Source organism: Ochotona curzoniae, unplaced genomic scaffold (genome assembly GCF_017591425.1).
Source record: "Ochotona curzoniae isolate NIBS_2020 unplaced genomic scaffold, NIBS_Ocur_1.0 scaffold_2587, whole genome shotgun sequence".
Taxonomy (NCBI): Eukaryota; Metazoa; Chordata; class Mammalia; order Lagomorpha; family Ochotonidae; genus Ochotona; species Ochotona curzoniae.
The window spans coordinates 11,530,416-11,548,758 of record NW_024467096.1 but is presented as its reverse complement, the minus strand read 5'-3'; the positions used below and the strand labels follow the sequence as shown (position 1 = coordinate 11,548,758).

The 18,343-nt window shown below is 35.8% G+C and overlaps 1 protein-coding gene across 6 annotated transcripts in view; it reads left to right on the top strand.

Moving 5' to 3' along the window:
* Nucleotides 1–1,423: 1,423 nt before the first annotated feature.
* TP63 (tumor protein p63) overlaps nt 1,424–18,343 on the top strand; it is a 204,330-nt gene continuing 187,410 nt past the window's right edge. For 5 of the 6 annotated variants that reach the window (XM_041002855.1, XM_041002851.1, XM_041002854.1 and 2 more), the window contains exon 1: nt 1,921–2,018. In XM_041002855.1, the coding sequence (XP_040858789.1) occupies nt 1,957–2,018 (62 nt within the window). In that variant the 5' untranslated portion in view covers nt 1,921–1,956. Of the gene's footprint in view, nt 2,019–18,343 lie in introns of all 6 variants that reach the window. The other variant, XM_041002852.1, reaches the window with a different exon arrangement.

The following is an 18,343-nucleotide window of genomic DNA, read 5'->3' as shown; positions in this document are numbered from 1 at the left end:
TGATCAATATCAAAGCTAGCAAGCTTTGCTACTCTAAAGTGTGGTCAAGGAGCAGCAGCACTGCTAGAGCCTGGGAATGTGTGAGCCATGCAGTCTCGGGCCCCACCCCAGCTACTTAACTAGAAGTACAATGAGCAAGATTTCTAGTTGACTGGTGGTCGCATTAACATTGGGGAAGCTATGCATTAAAAACCATAATTTCATCCTTTGTTTTATAAATGGAGAAAGTGTGCCTCCTGTAATGAAACCACTTAGCTATGGTCACAAGAAATAAATTATTTTCAATTTGTAATTTTGTTTTCAAGTCATGTGTTTTTGTGAATGGCCTGGAAGCAAAACAACCATTATAACTCCAATGAACAAATCTATAATTAATTAGTGAAATGATCCTCCCTTCAAAATTCACATTTTTTTTAGAACAAGCTGTTTGATTTGGCTGGAGCTCAGGCCAGCTTGTTTGTGAATTTCACAATTCACAGATGTTAGACACTCTTAGGCTAAGTAAAGGAAGAGAATGTCAAGTTTTAAATAGCTTCTCTCTTCCATCCTGGCTGAAGCAATAAATAAAGTATTTTTATGAAGCATGTTTTGAACTAGAATTTCCTATAGGGAAATAAGAGACTTATCTGCAAAGGATTTTAAATTGTTTCACAACTTTGTCATTTGGGCTGTCACCAGTTTACAGATGTCCTCTGATTAAGGAATGAATGGAAGACACGGGCTGTCCATGTTAGTGACACTGGACACACACCTTTTTTTTCTGTTGCAGTCTATTCTAATTTAGCCTCTGAATCATATTTCATTCAATTTCCAGATCCACAGTCAAGATAGGCTTACAGTCATATTCAAAAAAGAAGTAAAACTTTCTGAATGTAGCGTTTTTCACTGCCACTAAGTTTTGGAATGTCTGAGCAATTTTATGGTTTCATTCCAAAGCAGATCAAGTAAAAAAAAAAAAAACCCCTACATAACAAAAATAAAAAAGCATTAGTAAGTGAGTCTAATGGGCTGATAGTGATGAAGACAAGCTAGAATGTTTTAAGTATCAAATGAAATCATTTTTCATTTGAAAAAAATGTGTCAGCCTCAAAATATTGTAAAATGTCATATTAATGCTTACCTTAAAATAGCTTAAAGAAAATTATTTTGTGCGTGTTTCAGGTAAGATATTTTAAAAATTCAAAACAGTTTACTTTCTTTTATTTAGGGTAGGTAATACTTCCAAGGAAGAGGTGAATGGATCTCTCTTTCTCTTCGTTGAAACGAAGAGTGAGTTCTAGGTTAAATATAATCAAGGAATTTCCCTGTCTTTGCTATTTGAGATTGTGACCACAACAGGCGGTTGGCTGAAAGGGAGACTGAAGGGGGAAAGGGAGGGGTGGAGTAGAAAAAAAAAAAAAAAACTTCCCCAAGCAGCTCTGCAAAAACATTTTAACCCCAGGGGCTGTCACTGACGTCTTCAAATCAGAGTATTGTCCAGACAGAAGAAAAAGCTAGTTTGTGGAAGCAGGGTGAACTCTGATCAGTTCAGATCTGTTACAGAAGTCCAGACTGCTGAAATTAAACTGTGATGCCATTCATGCCAACATCCAATCACAAGAGAGATCAGAAGTTCAGCGATGCCTCCAAATTGCCAGCAAGAAGAGTGGCTACTAAATGTCCAGGACTCTAAAGCTGTGCGACAGGGCTAAGAACAAGCTTAGAGAGGATGCCCAGCTGGTAAGAATCTACTGTTTATGATGTCTAAATCACTTGATGGATTTCATTGGCTAAAATGAAGATACGCTCCGCCTCCTTGTGAATATGTGTGAAGGAAGGAAGTGTCTCCACTTCTATGTCTGATAGCTTTTGACCCTATTGCCTTTAGACTCTTGGCTTTATACCTATATCTACACAGGTGTATATGTATATTTTCTATAATTCTCCATTTGTTGATATCAAAGAGAGTTGGAGGAAATGAATTTTGAAACTTCACGATGCGCCACCCTACAGTACTGCCCTGACCCTTACATCCAGCGGTGAGTTTGTGACGTAGCTTCTATGAAAACTGACTTGTGTATGATGAGTGCTTCTGCTACGCAGGAACTGTAACCCCTCCTTGTTTACTGATTTCAGTGAGATTATGCCAGAGTTGCTATGGATTTATAGTGGTCTATGATTATCTTTTCTGAATTGCCCTTTTGGTCAATGTCTGGATCTATTAAATGACAAAAAATTGGAGTATTATAATACCAATTTAAGATATTTGAAATTTAATACTTATCTTGCTCAGCATCCTTCCACACAGGAACAGGAGATTTCATTGGGCATGGATATAATGATCTGTGGATGATCTTTAACATAAAATTATTTTGATTTACTTTAAAAATAGATAAATAATCATTGTTATGTCACACACAGACTATGGCTTGTCATTTGGATCTAAGGAATATTTTCTGTCTGAATTGGTTCATAATAGACATCTTTTGACAAATTGAAATTTTAGAGCTTGCGGATTCTGTTTGTATTTATAAGAAGAAATATTTGCCTAGCATTGAGAAGAAATATTAGTGAGAGCACACAATTGTGTGTATGTTTGTGTATGAGTGTGAGTGAGTGTTTCAAATTAGGGCTTGCTATTTTTAAACTGGTAAATGAAATCTGAACAGTGTTTTTCCAGTCATAAAGTTATGAGAGATATTTGAGTCGTGTGCAGCAGTGTGATGCTGTTAATTTAATAGCATTAGATTTTATGTTGGGATTTCATTCTTTATAGCACTGAGATGTGAGGTCCTCTGTGTGTTAAAAATGGTAGGGAAACAAAGGGGTTAATTTGTCAGTCACCACCTGTGCCTGCTGGAGCTGTGTACTGGAAGTGGAGTCTGTTCCTTCTGGACAAGACTCAGTTACAGTGGCATTGCCTAGGGGGTTATGAAAGAAGTGTGATCTTTCCTCATTAATATGATTTGCCAATATGTAGGACACCAATGTGTTTTTCTCTTTCTATTGGGTTTCAGTTGGGCTATGTGAAAAAGCAGAGGAAGGGAATTAAGGTAGACAGGTAAATGGAGCAGTGGAGGGAACGGGAAAATACAAGAGGAAAAGGAAAAGGACAGAAAGGAACAAGCTTGTGGTTGCCCTTCCGGGTAGTAATGTGAATGAATGAGAAAGTGCCTACCCCTCTCTGATTGCCAGCAACAACCTTGTCTTAGCAAAAGTTAATGATTTTTCTCCGAAAAGTTAAAAATTAGATTTAGTTGGAGTTTTCGTGATTGGTTCAATAAAAATGCAAAATAAAGCCTTTTTTGAAATACTATTTCTAAGAACATAATTGGGATGAAACTTGACATTATAGCTTCCTTTGAGAACATTTTCCTTAAAGTGGGTGTTTGAATTCAGTAGCAGCTAGAGAAGAAATGTTCCTCTGTTGATGAACAACCCACATTCCAGATCGGCACACCGTCTAGACCCGATAGTAGCTTTAAACATAGATAATGAGAGAGAAGTTGTGTTTACTGTTGTTTTCACAACCTGTTAGTTCATGGAGGATTATCATCTTCATTTTTGACATATTGTAAGAGTATAAACAGCAGTATTTTCTACTGTATTCCTAGACTGCTCTAAACTTTTATCACTTTGAATAACACTCTTGGAGGAGATAGAGATGGTTCTGGCAAGCTGTTAGACTATGGTTCAGAGAGATGAAGGAACAGTCATTTAAATAATAAACTGTTGTGTTTTAGAATACTTTCTGCCTGTTGGAATAAGAATATAACACAAAAGAAATCAAAGAGAAAAAATTCATGTTACTAAGAGAAGAATCCATAGAACAAACTGCAGATACAAAAAATGAGTAAGATGTGGAATAATGCTTATTTCTACAGTACGTAAATATTCAATATCAGACATGTTTTCCGCAAGTATTTTAGCTTTCATTTAGTGTAATGACTTAATTGTCACTAATTTTACTTACCCAATAAAATAATGGATAAATGCAATATAACTACAGGAAATGTATGTTAAACTATGTATTTTCAAAGCAAAGATAAAACAGTATTGTCTTTGGTGCTAATACGTGAATGGGTTTTTCTAGCAGACAAACCAGTAGTTCTCAGCTTACAAAACCTATTTTAAGAAAGACCAAATTTAATCATTCCACAATCATAGTCTTGACATAGTTAAACTTGTCTTTCCTGACCTTGTCTTTAGAAAGAAATTGTGAAAGAGAAATTTTATATTTTCATTTTGTCTCAAAATAGGTGAAAGGATTTTTTTCATTTATTACTGATTTTTAAAAAATCATTTAATTTGAACAGCATAGAGAAAAAATGAGAAGAGATTGAAAGAAGAGTGAAAGAGAGAATCTTCTACCACAATTTACACCCTAGAAACCTGCGATAGCTGTAGCTGGCAAGGCTAAAGTTAGTGAACTTGATCCAAGTCTCCTACCCAGGTGATTGAACCCCAGAACCCCAGTTAGTTGAGGAATCACCTGCTAGGTCCCAGGATATGCACTAGCAGGGAACTGAAGTGGGAATAGAGTTTAGCGTTGAATCCAAGCACTCCAAATTGGATGCTGATGTCTCAAAAGATACGTTATAAAATGAATGCCCAGACATTGAATGCTGATGCTTTTCTGAGAAAGCAGCTTCTAATACACATTTTTGAATTTTAGGGAGAGAAATACACACAGACATCTTTTATCTGCTGGTTCACTCTGTTAAACGCCTGCAGTGGCCAGGACTGGGCTAGAATAAGGGTAGGAGCCCAGAATGCAATCCTAATGGCTACGTGAGTGACAAGTACCTGAGTGCTGAAGCCAGCACATGGTGCCTGCCAGGGTGGCCGGTAGCTGGGGGCTAGATCAAAAGCAGAGTAAGCAGGAATTTAAACAAAGCATTTTGAAATGAGACACAAGAGGTATGTGACACAGCGATTTGATTGCCATGTCAAACTCACACTGTTAATTTGCTTTTTGATGAACTGATGATTTCAAAGTACAAGAGAAATTGAAAATAATCACTTATATTATCATTTTATTACCAAATTAGTCCTAGTAGAAATAAATTTTATGCTTATGTTATTCAATAAATAAGTAAGTAGTTTTAGTTATTTTTTTTTTCAAACAAGCAACACAATGCGCTATATCTCTAGGTTGCTATTTTTTGGTAGCTGAACTCTCAACATGAATCTAAATTTCAATAGTGAATAAATTAAAATTTTTGTTCCTTAGTTTGAATTATATTTGGGCATTTTTACATTCTCTGAGTTTTAGAGTCTCCTTCATCGTAAACTGATACATTTAATGAGTTAATCACCTTTTACATTTTGGATTAATATTTATTATGTATCAATTTTATGGGATAAATATAATATTTCAACATATGCCTATGATGTAAAATACATTGTAACTGAATAATGGACTAAGAACTTTCAAAATATCTTTCCAAGACGTCAGTCAGTTAAAATGATAAAAAATCAATCAAAATTAAATTTTAAAACATGGTGATCTCTTAGGGCTAAAAATAAGGTAAATTTAAGCATCATTGTAATCTGAATCTGTTGCACAGTGTTTTGTTTTCTTTCTTTTGTTAGCCTGTTCTCAAAAGAACAGTTCTCAAAACTGTTAAAATAGTGTATTGATGAATAACAGGTGTTTCTTATGTGAATTAACAAATTAGTTGCAAATTTTATGCTTTCTAGCTTAACGGCCAACTTTATTAACTGTGCTTTCTAAATTACAGTGGCAGATTATTTCATTTGTCAGATAGCATCGCATCCAGTAGGGAAATGGCTTGAGTTGGGGGTCCTCGGCCTATCCCTACGTGCGCACTCTGTATGTTTCTTAATCTTCTGTGCCCACAAAGCTGACTCATAAAGACCACATGGACTGTTCTTTCTCTTTTGGTTTCTTGTGGATCTTAATCAGTGTGAACCTCTCAGGACAGACTGCACGGCCAGGAGAGAGGGAGAGACATGGGCATCTCCCTGAAGATCTTCTCGGAAAGACTCTGGGTTCTATAGGCAGTAGGTTGATATCTGTTCCCAACCCTCCTTTTCCTTCAAACTTAGTTACGGTAATCCTGTGCAGCCACTGTAGATTTCAGAGAGCCACAAAATATATCTGTCTTCAATTGTCCTTTCTTTAGCCAGGTTCATGTTTTTTTTTTTTTTTAAGTTTCTTTCTTTCTTTTTTCCTTATTGAGAAAGGAGATCTACAGAGAAAGGAGATATACGAAATATCCTTTGTTCACTGGTTCACTCCCTAAGTATGCGCAACAGCCGGAGCTTACACCATCCAAAGCTAGGAGCAAGGATCTTCTTTCAGGTCTCTCATGTATGTGCAGGGTCCCAAGGCTTTGGGCCATCCTCTACTGCTTTCCCAGGCGACCAGAAGGGAGCTGGATGGAAGTGGAGCAGCAGCTGGAACAGGAACCAGCACCCATACAGGATTCAAGCCCGTACAGGGCATGATTTAGAAACTTAGCCATCATGCTAAGCTCGATTGCATGGTCTTATTTTCTGCTGAATAATGACAAATAAAAATATAGGTGTTTCTGTGCATATGAGAATTTTCAAAACAATTGATATAAAGCATATAATAATTTAATATACCTTCTTTTAAGAGAAGATTCATGTACTTGTAAAGCAGTGTCACAGAAAGAGGGGGAGACAGAGACAACCACCTACAGAGAGAGAATCTTTCCCCTGGGTGCGTGTGTGTGTATGTGTGTATGAGACTGTGTGTGTTTTTCTCCCCACATAGCTGCAAAACCAAGGATGAGCCACGTTGAAGCCAGAAATCACTGAATCTGGGTGCCACGCACAGGTGTCAATGGTCAAGATAATTTGATCATAATCCTTTGCTTTCCCAAGTGCCTTAACATGTTGCTGAAGAGGAATTAGAGTAGCCTGGATGGAAATCTGGTATTTGATACGGAATGCCAGCACCACAAAGGTGACTTAACTGGCTGTATCACCAAGCAGATCATTATATACTTCTTAAGGTGAAGCAACTATGGTGTGATTGTTCATTGAACAAATGAGCTTTCAGCCTTCTCTGTATCACTTAGGGTCTCTGACTGAAAGGAGTGAGCCTACATGCTTCTATTTGTTGGCTTTTTTTAATAATCAGTATTTGACGTAAAGTAAGGTGGAGGACAAATCCAATTGGGAGCCTTTAATTCAAGAAATACTGTTATGCTTATTTATAGGCTCTAACTTCAATCATATTCAAGATAGGTGCTATAAATCCTTCTAATTTTCACTAGTCTAAGTTTCAAAATACCATTCTGATCTATGGTAAATTGCCAGGGGTGCAGTGCTATGGTGATTCTAGCTACTGCTTTTGAGCGGAGGGAGATACAGAAATGTGTAACCAAGCACACATAGAACTTGTGTACAAATCTGGATTATAGTTTTAACTCCACAATAACTGATAATGAGTCCTTCATGAGATCCCTTTAGCTGTCTAAACCAGAGTTCCTAATAAGCAAAGCAAGAAAGCAGGGAAAGCAATCTGACCCACTGCTCACAACCTGGAACTGAAGCCAACTGAACTCTACTAAACTTACCCCATTAATGTCAACAAGCTGATGTTTTCTTCCCAGCAACACCATGTTTTCATGTAGGCCTTCCCTGAGCTTGGTTTTATCCTGTAACAACTGTAAATTAAGAACTAAAATAATCATGATTCTTAGCAACAATTTGACTTTTATTTCAATTCTTATACTGAGAATTGAAAAATCTGAATCCAGAGTTGAATTATCTGAGATTATACAGTAAAATTATAGCTAAACCACAATAACAATTCAAGTCTCTTGAGTTTAATGTAGAACAAGCCATTTTGTTAGATTTGCATAAAATATTCTAATTAACAAAGTGCTTCTCAATGAATTTATGCTTGGTCTGCTTGGGAAGTAGGCAGTTGTATTAGGTAGAATAATCTTTCCAAAGACAATCACTTTACAAGAAATGCTTGATACATGTGAGTGTGTTATATTACAAGGCAAAGGAGAATTACCACTGTAGATAGAATTAAAGGTTTTAACGGACAGCTTTTAAGATATGTAGATTAGCACATTTTTTTCATGCAAATATGATGTAATTGCGAGTCTATAAAAGTAGAAGGAAGGCAGAGGAATGAAAAATGAAATAATGTGAAAGACTTGACAGGTTGTTCTGAAAATGAAAAGGAGTCATGTGCCAAGGAACCTCTGGAAGCAGGAGAAGGCAATCCGTAGATATTTGCCTGCAACTATCTACAGGTATAGTCTTGATTTCAGTGTAGTGAAACCTATATTAAGATTATTTCCTATAGAACTAAAATAAATTTGTGGTGGTTCAAGCCACTGAATTTATGGAAATGTATTATAACAGCAGTAGAAAATTAATCTGCTAACATTTATCCCCAAATTGTATCTATGGAAATTAAAGTTATGGTTTAATTAATACTTGAATTAAGCAGTTCTATGAATTGTTTTTTTTTTGTTTTTTGTTTGTTTTTTTACTACTGAGTGGGAAAGGTTTATGTGAGACACAATGTCAAATCTCAGGATTCCAAAGTAGAACTAAATGTTTTGCAATCCAAAAAATCAAAGGGAGATTAGACAGGTGCTGGATGGAAGCCAGAGCTGCAGCATGGCAAGCAAAGTGTCTACCTGCAGGGATAGCTTCCCATATGGGTGCAAGTTCAAGTCCCATCCTTTCCAACTTCCATCCAGCTCCCTCTGCCCTCTGCTCCTGAATCCATATTGGAGACCCGGAAGAAGCGTCTGGCTTCGAATGGGCTCCACTCTGTCTGTTAAAGACATTTCAGATTGGAAGATCTCTGTTCTCTCTGTCACTCTTTCGAAAACAGTGGGGTCGGCAGTGGTGTGGATGTAGTCTCAGAATTGGCATGGCAAACAATAACTATTTTGCTTTATATGTTTATGAAACTATGCAATTAGATTTCCAGTTAATTTTTAGTTTGAGATTATATTGAAGTCACTCTGTGAAAGCATAATAATGGAAATAAAGGTAAAACAAGCATTTTATCAAGCACCACAGACTTTTTTCTCTTGTCCATACTCTTAATGTTAAAGCCACTACCTATAATGAGGCAAAGTGAGACTTAATGCCCTCATGACCTCGTACATAAAGATGCCCAGAGAACATTAATGAAGAGATTCATGCCCTGCCAGAGACTTCATGTTCTCACTTTGTTTAAAAGCCAAGTGGATTGTGAGATTGAAGTAGCAGTTTTCAATCTGTTTGATGATGGAAGAACCAAGTTCTGATTAGTTGTTTTGAAGCTGAAATTTGTTGTGACACACTTTCTATCTCCTTTAAAGAATTCAACAAAGAATAATTCTCAAGCAACAAGTGATGGATGGATAATGCACTGTAATTACGATCAAAGTCCAAAGACTCCGGTCTATGTAATTATGCATTTTCCAAACCCTGAAAGTCACTTTGTTCTATTAAAAAGAGGATGAGAAATGGACATGGCTGATGTGTGCTTGTTGGTTAGTCAAGGTTTGGAAAATGACAGTTATTAACATTTCTATTTTATCTGAAGCTGTGATATTTGCAGGATAATTTAGATGCAGAGTGCTAATTGTCTCCATTCTTTCTTTTGTTACTGCTGTTCGCCTTCTGTCTCTCCACTTACAACTGATTCTGTTCTTATGAATGATTCTTTGAAGTTAGACTGGAATTATAAATTTAAGAAAATGAAATATAACACTACAGAATCTCTTATTGCTTTCATGTTTTCACCTTTGTTTTGGTTTCAAATGAACAAATGTAATCTATCAAGACTAACAGGAAGCACCTATTTTCAATTTCCGTTAATTTAATTAACTCAATTAAGGGCAACATTGATATTTAATGGTGAGACTGAAAAGCTTTTTGGATCTGAAATATAAAATTAAAAACTGGTGCAATAATTTACGCAACTTCATGGGTTTCAGCAAAGCTTTTTAATGTCAGTTTTTAAAAAGTGTTGTTGTGGGTTAGAATAAATAACAGAATACATAAAAATTCATGCTACAGGTAACACTACAATGAAACTCTTGCTTTGAAATTATGTCACTCTTTAACTTTGTTAGCTGCATTAACCCTAACCCCCGCAATATCCTGCTATTTCATCAAAGTGACTCATTTTTAGGTCTTGCTTAATATGCCAAATTTAGGAAGTGAGTGTTCAGTTTAGTGCTCCAGATAGCTCCATTCCGCATTGGAGAGTTTCGTTTTGATTCCGGGCCCTAGTTATGGACTGTAACTTTCTGCCAATGCAGAGTTGGTTAGGCACTTGTTACAGTCCAAGCAATCAGTTTCCTGCTAAGCTTTTAGTAGGCCTGTGTCATTGGGGCCAATGCAAGTATTTGCGGAGAAAATCAGAAGATGGGATCTCTGTGTTTTCTAAGTTAAAAAAATTACCAAACAAAATAATTTTTCTGCAATGTATCATTAGCTTTTCTTCTTTAAATTTTTTTTTTTTTTGCTCATGAAAGCCATTTCTGTGCTTAAATTGAATAATGCCATTTACTTCATAACCAGAGTATGTTCATTGCCTTGTTTATTGAGGAAATCACACTTTTTTTAAACCTTACAACAACTTCTAAATAGAAAACGTTCATAAGTTGTATGTTTCCGGTATGATACCTTTCTTTCAATATTTTTGTTCTCTCAGGCAATAAATGAAAACTCTCTAAATGATAAGAATGTTCAAACTACATTTGGAGCAGTCAACAGATTTTCAGTAATTTATTTTTGGTTTCAACTTGATGCCAATATAATTAATATTTGTACCTAAATAAGTTAATTTTTAGCATTGCAGGAATGAATGTGACATTAGTTGACATTTCTTCATTAATACAGAAATATTAATAGATAACAAACTTCAGGTTGGTACTGATATGAATGTGTACCCTCCTGGTCATGGGGTTCTTACTGATACTTTGTGTACACTCATGTTGATTTGTGCCTTCTTACTGAGTACGAATCTGCTATATTGCTCTGTTTACATACATACTACTGGCCATTCCACAGGACACTCAAGGTCCCAAATTAACTTTTTTACATAAAATACAAATATAGTTCTGTTATTAAAAGCACTGGTTACTTTGAAGTCTTAACCAGAAAGCATGTTTTTTCCTCTATCTTTTTATCTTCATGGATTCTTTTTTCTTTATCACTTTCACAGGAGCCAAGCATTTCATTACTTTGTGAGATAATATACTATATGCCTGAAGAAGCTAAAAATATTGCAGACTGTTTTTTTTTAACCAATTTAAACCTTATAAAAGTGAAATTAGGCAATTTTATAAACTAGATTAAGAAATCATTGAACATCTTCTATGTTCAATATGTATATGTGTATGTATGACTGTGTGTATGTATACCTATTTGTAACAAAGAAGTCTCACAAAATAGAGCTGTTCATTTTATAGAAAATTTGTTTCAGTTCATTGTAGATCTAATTACATTTTAATGAAGAATTGGAAACTAGCCACTAATTAAGCTGACAAATGGTGTTTGTGGAGACAAGGAATAATAGAAAAGGGAAAATAAGAATGGTTTATAGTTCACACTCATCTCAAACTACAGACAGTAAAAATCAATATTTGCTTTTAGTTTAATATTGTTCATGGTATTTATTTGATAGACACACACATTAACAGAGGGGGAGGAAAGTAATCTCCTCCATCTCCTGGTTTATTTTTCAAATGGCCTCAACAGCCAAACGGAGTCAGACTAGTCCTATAATATTTTTATGCATAAAGATAGAATGATAGTTAAAAGTTGTTTTCATTATATAAACTGCATAGTAAGCACTTTCCGGTTGTCATACATTTTACGTTTGTCATGTAAGCCACTCTACCAGGATCGTACCATACTAGTACAGCTTACTCTTTTTGCTAATTGCCTTTTTATTGAACCTTTATGTTGGTTACCTGTTTCGTTGTAGATTTTAAGCATTATTTAAGAACCCAGGTTTAAAGTTATTTTGTTAGCACAGATCAATGGATCATCTATTTCTTAAAAGTAAAACATACAATTTGATCAATCACATAATTTACTCTTACTAAATCATTCATGTAAATTTTAGTTAAGTGGTAACCCCAGTTTGCAGAGGAAGAAAATAACCCAACAAAGCTAACTTGACCAAGACCATCCATTTAGAAATGGAAAGCCTGCTTCATATATTTACTCTTATTTGAGTCAGGGCCACTTAACCAAAAACACTATTTCTGCCCTCAAATATGTGACCATCTACAAAGCAAGACAGTTGAAATTGAAATGCTGCAGACTTATGCAAAATTCTAGAAAGGGGCTGGTTTAAGTTGCTGCCTGTTGTACCAACTTCGTATATGGGTGCTAGTTCAAGTACCGGCTGCTCCCCTGCCCATTTGGGAAGATGTGCAGTCATTTGGAGAGTGAACTGGTGGATGGAGACTCTCCTTCTCTCCCTCTCTTTCTCTGTAGCTTTCCCTTTAAAGCAAATAAAGTCTTTTTGTTTTAAAAAATTAAATTCCACTTAAGCGAGTATTTTTTCTTTGCCAAACAACTCTAGCTTTGAATTTTACCTATTGTTTTCAGATTTTAGTAACTTAACAGCCAACAATGATAAGTGATTTTTAAACACTTGACTAGGAAAACAACATGTAGGAACCACAATTACTAATTTTGAAAGATCTTTACTTTTGATTCTATAACTTTAGAAATAGAGAAATACAAATAGCAACATTTTTAGAACTTATGAAATTCTTGCTATGATGCAGAAACTGTTCTTACCTCTTCACATATTTTATTTTACACATTCAATCCTCAGAACACCTTAAGATGTTTTCTCACTACTAATGTTATGTGTTGCTCATCAATAGACAGCGCACTGTGTCCTGAGATCACCTTGGCAAATGTTATTGTCTTCATTTCTCCTTGTCTGTTTTTTTTTTTCTTTTTCTTGTTTAAATTAAAACAAAAATTAGTGTTGCCTACTTAATTTGGTTGCTTTGAAAATTAAATAAGTTAATACATGAACTGTTTAAAACAGCATGTGGCACATAGTAAAGACCAAATATTAGTTGTTATGTTTCTTACTGTGTAGATAAGAGATTGAGTTACAGAAAGTTTGCGACTTGCTTAGGTAAAGCAACCAGATATTGCTGGAGAAAGTAGGATGCTGAATTCAACTATATTATTTGTTTCTGTGATCAGTGCTTTAACTCTCAGTACATTCCATGTGGGAATGATTTTTCCATATAAATGAAACTTATGCCTGAGACCTAGAAACTGCTTATTTTATATTCCAGAGGTGGTCTGATTCTAAAGAAAGTGTTTCAATCTCACTGTTAATAATACAAGCCCAGAGAGAAAAATTCCAGGACAGGCTCCTGAACCACTGAAGGGAAATACTTTTATTGAAGTAAGATCTAAGACAGGAACTCAACTTTAAAAGCTTGGAAATAGCCTATTTGAAAGCTTGGGGTCATTTCTTTAAAAATCTCTCATCTTTCATGGATCCTTAAAACTCAGTGCTTTTCCTCTTGAATTTTTGTGGAAAATTCCATGTCTCTTCTTCATTAAATTTCTTTATTGAAATTCATGAGTTTACAAACAGCACATTCCACAAATATTCAACCCTATTAGAATCCTGGTTCTTCTCTAGTTTTACCTGATGATTCTGAGTTTTCCTCCAGTTGGGTACCTTTGCTTTCATACCAGCTTGTGTCACCTGAAAGCTTCCCATTTTCAGAAAAGTATCTATGATGCCCATTTTTCACTGAAACAATTCCTTCCAAACACATTACTCCTTTCTTAAGGGGCCAGCAGAAGCAGAAGATACTAACATATTGCCCGGCAACACTGCTGTTATCAAATTATTTAATGCAATGAATCAGCAACCCCATGTCTTCCAAAATGTATGGCAGCAGATTTATCCCCTGAATTTCATGATGACATCACTTTGTTACCTTGTAACGTCCCATGTTACTTTGTAATGTGGTTTCTTTTTTTCCTTTTTACCGTGGCTTCTTTCAATCTGTTGGAAACTCTTGATTTTTCTATTAAGAAAATATGTAAAAATGTAATAAATGGAAGTCATCTGTTTGAGAGTGAGAATGTTCACTGGCTACTGCTAGGATTTATTCTTTGATAGGATATGTTTAGCTGCTGCACTGAAACAGGTGAAAATGTGCAGTGCAAATGCTGTTGGAATTCGAGCCTCACACGGGTCTGAAATCAGCTTCCCCGATCACAAGATCGTGCTATGATTTTCGTGACATAAAGAATGCTGTCGAGTTTCAACCAATGGCATCCCTGACACTAATTGCCAATCTGGCTAACTAATGCTTCTTTTGGCAACAGAAGCTCATGGGTCCTTTTTTTATTAAACAGAAGCAGACTATAAATAATAACATCTGTCCAGCACTTTGTCACTTCCAAGAACTCCAACAGCCCTAACAATAGCCACCGATGTTGTTTGTCAGCCTGCAGGTGGATAGTTTTAAATACACGGTGAGAAAGATCATTTTAACCAGAGAGGAACATGAGTATCAATATTGTCGTTCAGTTTGATCTAGCAATGGCTATTGTGACATTCATACTGTTTCATAATGAAGCATGTTGAAAGACTTGCTTGTGTTCCTGCAATTCTAAAATGGTGACCATTTGTGTTAAGACAGTGATTGACTCATATCTCTTAAGTTTATGAGAAATCCACCAGTTAAAGACAGAATCAGATTTCAGGAATATACAAAATAGTAGAATTTGTATTGCACACTTCTCATTTTAAAATATGAATTTATGAACCATGTCTTATTATAGGATCTAAGGAGCAAAAAGACATTCATGTTATCATGGAATTATTTCTTCAGTTCAAAAATAAGGACAGGATATGTGGAATAGTAATGCCTCTGTGTGAAAATGAAGCAAAATAAGGGGTATAATGATAGAACAATAGAAATAGTGCTCTATTAAATGTGATAATCTGGGATTGGCACAAGGCTGTATCAGGCTAATTCTCTGCCTGTAAGCATCAACATCCTGTACAGGCACCAGTTCATGTCCAGCCTTTCTGCTAATGGCCTGAAAGCAGCAGAGGATAACCCAAATGCTCGAGCCCTTGCACCCATGTGGGAGGCTGGGAAGAAGTTTCAGGCTACCAGAATCCAATCTGCGCAGCTCTGCTATTGTAGCCATTTTGATAATGAGTCAGTGAATGGAAGATCTTGCTCTTGCTCTGCCTCCATGTCTCTCTCTATAAAGTGTCTTTTAATTGATTAACTAATTAATTAATTGTGATAGTCCTCTGAGACTGGTCATATAATGTAACTCTGGACTCTTGAGCAGAAGTCTAAAAGAAATGAAAATGAAATTTGTAGATAGGGGGCCAATGCTCTGGTGCAGCATGTTAAACTGCTGCCTGTGCGATAAACATTTCTCTAAGTGCTGGTTTACATCCCAGCTGTTGCACTTTTGATTCAGCTCCCTGCTAATGCAACTGAAAAAGTAGCATGAAATGTTCAGGTCTTTGGACCCTGTACTGATGGGAGGAAACGATGAAGCTCTTGGCTGCTGGCTTCAGCCTGGCTATTTGGTGGAGAATCTGAGGATAGCTGTCACTCTCTTTCTCAACCTGTTTTTTCTCTCTCTTTCTTTCTTTCCCATCTCTCATTGTCTCTCTCCCTCTCTCTGTATCTGCCTTCAATTCAAGACATGATTTTTATTTTATCAAAAATTGACAGAGAAAGAATTGCCTTCCAGGCAGGGAATGTAAGAGAGTCTGGATCACAGTGAATAAGAACAGTAAATTGGCCATGAGATCAATGAACAGGAGTATTGAAGGATATTAAAGGTGCATTAATGGGGGATTAATTTTTCTCTGATAAGGGATTTTACTGTTTTTGCATGAAAGAATTATTTTTCTTGTACGTTGCAAAATAGATGTAGAGACTAAGGTTAAGGATGACTTCCTCTGTGAGAATTCATGGTGCTCAATTTAGTCTCAAGATGGCTAACTATGGTAGCATCAAGGACACATTTCAAAGTCAACCAAAAGAATTGTTGATAAATATGTACTGTGCTTTGGGCTTGGGTGACATCTTTGGAAACACATCTGCTTCCCACATTGAATTAAAGTACTCCCATATGTCAATCCAAAGCTTGTTCTCAACCTTGAGAGCTTAGAAGCCTGATGTGTCAGCACAAACCAGGTCAACATGTCTTGCTTCATGAAACACAAGCAATTAAAATGTATAAACAAGAAAGGCATTGATTTACCTTTTACAATAAAAGATGTGACTGACTTAGAGTTCTATTGGTTGACATATATTTATTTTTCCTTGTAGTTGTCTCATCAGAGAGTCTTCAGATTAACTTTAAAATGTTGCAGGAAGCATATGGCATTGTAGAAAATATGAGAGAGATTGTGTCAATTGGATTTTTGCTAGTTTGAATTGCACAAGAGGAGCTTCTTGGGAAGGAAGGCAGTTGATTTCAGCTTTTGATTTTGGTAGTTACCAAATTTTTTTTAAAAATCACTCTTCCAAAGTTAATTTTCCCAAGTTCACTTAAAATTATATTCTGTTTGGACCCGGCAGAGTGGTCTAGTGGCTTAAAATCCTCATCTTGAATGTACCAGGATCCCATATAGGTGCTGGTTCTAATCCTGGCAGCTCCACTTCCCATCCAGCTCCCTGCTTGTGGCCTGGGAAAGCAGTCCAGGACGGCCCAATGCTTTGGGACCCTGCACCTGTGTGGGAGACTGGAGGAGGTTCCTGGCTCTTGGCTTCGGATCAGTGAAGCACCGGCCATTGCAGTCACTTGGGGAATGAATCATTGGAGGGAAAATCTTCCTCTCTGTCTCTCCTCCTCTCTGTATATCTGACTTTGCAATAAAAGTAAATAAAATCTTAAATCAGGTTCTGTTTGCATATACAATAGTCAAATTTCTATGCACTATAATTGTTAAGTGAATACTTCTTGATTCATTAATTTTTAGTTTTTGCCCTAAATTGTGTATAATTTATATTAAAACGAGTGTATTTTTTAAATTATTATACTACGTTAGATCCTTAGTCTTCCCTAATTTAGTGACAAATTGCATGCTGGAAGAGACTTCTCTATCCTTTAATGTGGTGTGGGAAAATGTGTGAGTTTCAGTCTGTCTTCTAGTAGGGCTGAAAAGATTTTAGAATTAATCCATATATCCGTACTTCCAATGAATTAATACCTATATCCATTGTATATGTGTGTTTATGTTATCCACAAGGAATGCTATATATCTAATCTCTAGTTTATTTCATAGACGACTTTGTCCTTCTTTGTTGAAGCTGGGAAATTGTGTGTCTCATTTGTGAAATGTCAAAAAGCATTCAAAATCAGTTGAAAATTCCTGCTGAATAAATCAAATATTTATTTAGATAAAATAATGTTAGAGCTAAGCTCTAAAACATGCATTCCAAAGAACCAGAATAACAGAGGTCATGTCAAAGTGAAAGAGAGAAAGAATTGTTAAGCTGAAGTATCTGTGAATGGTGACACATTTTCCTTTACATTCTATATGACAACAAATCAGATTAATATTAGATCAAATTGTTGTTTTGTTTTTGGCATTTTATGTCAGAACAATAAAGTATTTTATGCTGCTGTTGAAGAAATGTATTAAGCGGTAAGAAGCGAACAAGTTGCTAGTAAATGTTTTAATTTTGTATAAATTGACTTTGACATATATTCTTCATCTGAATCTTTGTATGAGAGATGCATTACTAGTGCATTGAGTTCTCAGTTGTGCTAATGCTTAGTGACTATTTAGAAAACTACATATAAATCTCTACATATAAATAAATGATTAAGAGAATAAATTAACAAAAAATCAGAAATTTTAAAATAATTTCATGTATGTTAATGACATGTTATTTAGATATTTGATCTGGACCAATATTCCATACACAGATTTCAATATTAAAACGTCCTGACCCAGCTCTTTCCATGCCATGTCCGCTTGTTTTCCATTGTCACATGCCCTTAGTGTAGTTTCTTATTCAGCTTCGTGAGCTGGAAGGAATCCTAATTGTATTAATGGATGAAAGCCAAATTTTAGTTTCAGCATTGCACTGAGAACACCTGGGTGGAAATATCATGAGGCAAGTATTGATCTACAGCAGTCTGCAATGAGTTTCTGGTGATTTCAAGCCTTGAACATTATTTACGAATAAATGCTATAGTTAATCTGTCCCGGAAGTGGCAGCATCTGCGGGAGTGCAAAGAACACTGATGAACATGTTTAGCTCCTTTTAGTTTACTGGAGCACATTGCAAATGGAAACTAGATATCTGCTACTGTAAATATATTTGAAAATTGTTTGGGGAAGCTT